The following is a 2,087-nucleotide window of genomic DNA, read 5'->3' as shown; positions in this document are numbered from 1 at the left end:
AGGAGAGCAACACCTTATATATATATATATATATATATATATACGAGTATCTACATACAAATTGATACAACCATTTATCACTTTCGGTACATACTCATAGACGGTGCGTCTATATATATACTATGCGGCAGACGACATACCTGTCCCTTGCCCAAGCGTTGCATTGATCGCAACCGAGTTTCCATAGCGGACATCTTCACGGAGTGGCTCCTCAATTCTTGTTCCAATTGTGCTTCACGCTCACGCAGCTGCAAACAAAAAAACAACAGATGAGTACTTGTCATATTTTACGAATACACAAATACACACACACACACACACACACAAACACACACACATATATATAAATAAATAAATATAAATACGTATATATCAACATCACAACATCGCAACATCACGATATACAATATACAATATATAATAATATATATATATATATCAGTTTATACATACATATATATAAATATATATAAATACATAAATACATATATATATATATGTATATATATATATATATATCTTATGTACAGGTAGAATCTTCAGCTGGGAGCTGAAAGCTAAGATGATCGAGTAGAGGATCTAGCACCCGACCACGATGATAGCACACTTTTTTACCTACTTATTATGTGATTTCAATGTCATAAACGTCAAAAAATGAAGACACACCTAAACTCCAAACAACTGACTTGTACGATTGTACGATGAGGTCAACCGTTTTTATTGGGCTCAAAAATCCGTTACGCAAATGCAAAGGCAGAGAGATATACATACACAAATATATTTCAACACACGTACTCTTGACATGTTAAGGTACATATATACATCACATACACGTATACATACACATACATGTATACATACACATACACATATACGTACACATACACACATACGTACACAGACACATACACATATACATACACATACAAGCATACATACACATACACATATACGTATACATACACGTACACGTATACATACACATATACGTATACAAACACATACACATACACGTACACGTATACATACACATATACGTATACAAACACATACACATACACGTATACAAACACGTATACATATACGTACACATACATGTATGTCGCAAGCAGAAAAAAGCGCAAACCCGAGCCTCCAAACTTTAAAGCGCAATCCTGTGCTTATGAAGGTCCTCATTGACTAATCCTGGCGAGTCATTGCAACACACACTGCACACACACGCAAACTAGTACACAGGTACATATACATACAAACACAGGCACACCAATACTCACGTACATGGTAAAAGAAGAAGCACGTACACACCTGAGCTCGCAAATCAAGCAGAGATACTTGGTTCTTGTCCAACTCCTTCTGCATGCCTCTGTTCACTGACTCCAAAGTGTCGTTGCGTTGGGTGAGAATGGCCATTTGCCCATCGGAATCACTCCCTTATCAGAGACGAGTGTGTGGGCAGGTTAGTTTTGGGGAGACAAAGGTGTATGCTACACTTACATATGAGTGAATAGATACGTATGTGACTGTACGTATATATGTATTTATATATATATAAATGTATATATATATATATAATATATATATATATATATAAGTATATACATATATATATATATATATATAATTCTATATATATATATATATACATGCACATAGTATATAGAAAGAGTGGATCAGAACACATACAAGCACGGATGAAGCCATATATTCTTGGCAAAACTCCTATAGCACTCATATATATGCATGTATGGACAGTAGGAATCGACAATACATACCTCCGCTAGTAGCAGCGTGTTCCAATCTGCGAGTTTTGGCGCGCAATTCCTCCACCGTTCGCTGCACACTATTTATAGATTCTTCTCGGTCGGCGATAGTCTTTCGGAGCGTTGCTATGGTTACTTGCTCTGCGTTGCCACCCGATCCTTCGGTTGAGATGGCTGTATTAATGAAGGAGAGTTACGTGGAGTGTATTCTTAGCCTATTTGATTTGGAATGATATGGTGAATGTAAACAGACGAGCAAGGGGTAAAAGGTACACATGCGCAGCAAAGAGTTGCACAGACACACAGAGACAGCGACAGAGATAGACA

At 36.7% G+C, this 2,087-nt stretch overlaps 1 protein-coding gene across 1 annotated transcript; it reads right to left on the bottom strand.

Annotated features, from left to right (window-relative positions):
* Nucleotides 1-140: 140 nt before the first annotated feature.
* SARC_14834 (hypothetical protein) lies at nt 141-1,934 on the bottom strand (the record flags this gene model as incomplete). Its single annotated transcript, XM_014291035.1, has 3 exons — nt 141-248; nt 1,306-1,430; nt 1,773-1,934. Coding segments are annotated over 3 exons (395 nt in total), but the record flags the coding sequence as incomplete, so codon positions are not given.
* Nucleotides 1,935-2,087: the final 153 nt, after the last annotated feature.

This window comes from Sphaeroforma arctica (assembly GCF_001186125.1).
Source record: "Sphaeroforma arctica JP610 unplaced genomic scaffold supercont1.5166, whole genome shotgun sequence".
Classification (NCBI taxonomy): Eukaryota; class Ichthyosporea; order Ichthyophonida; genus Sphaeroforma; species Sphaeroforma arctica.
Note: the sequence above shows the minus strand (reverse complement) of the source record. Positions and strands in the feature narration are given on the sequence as shown.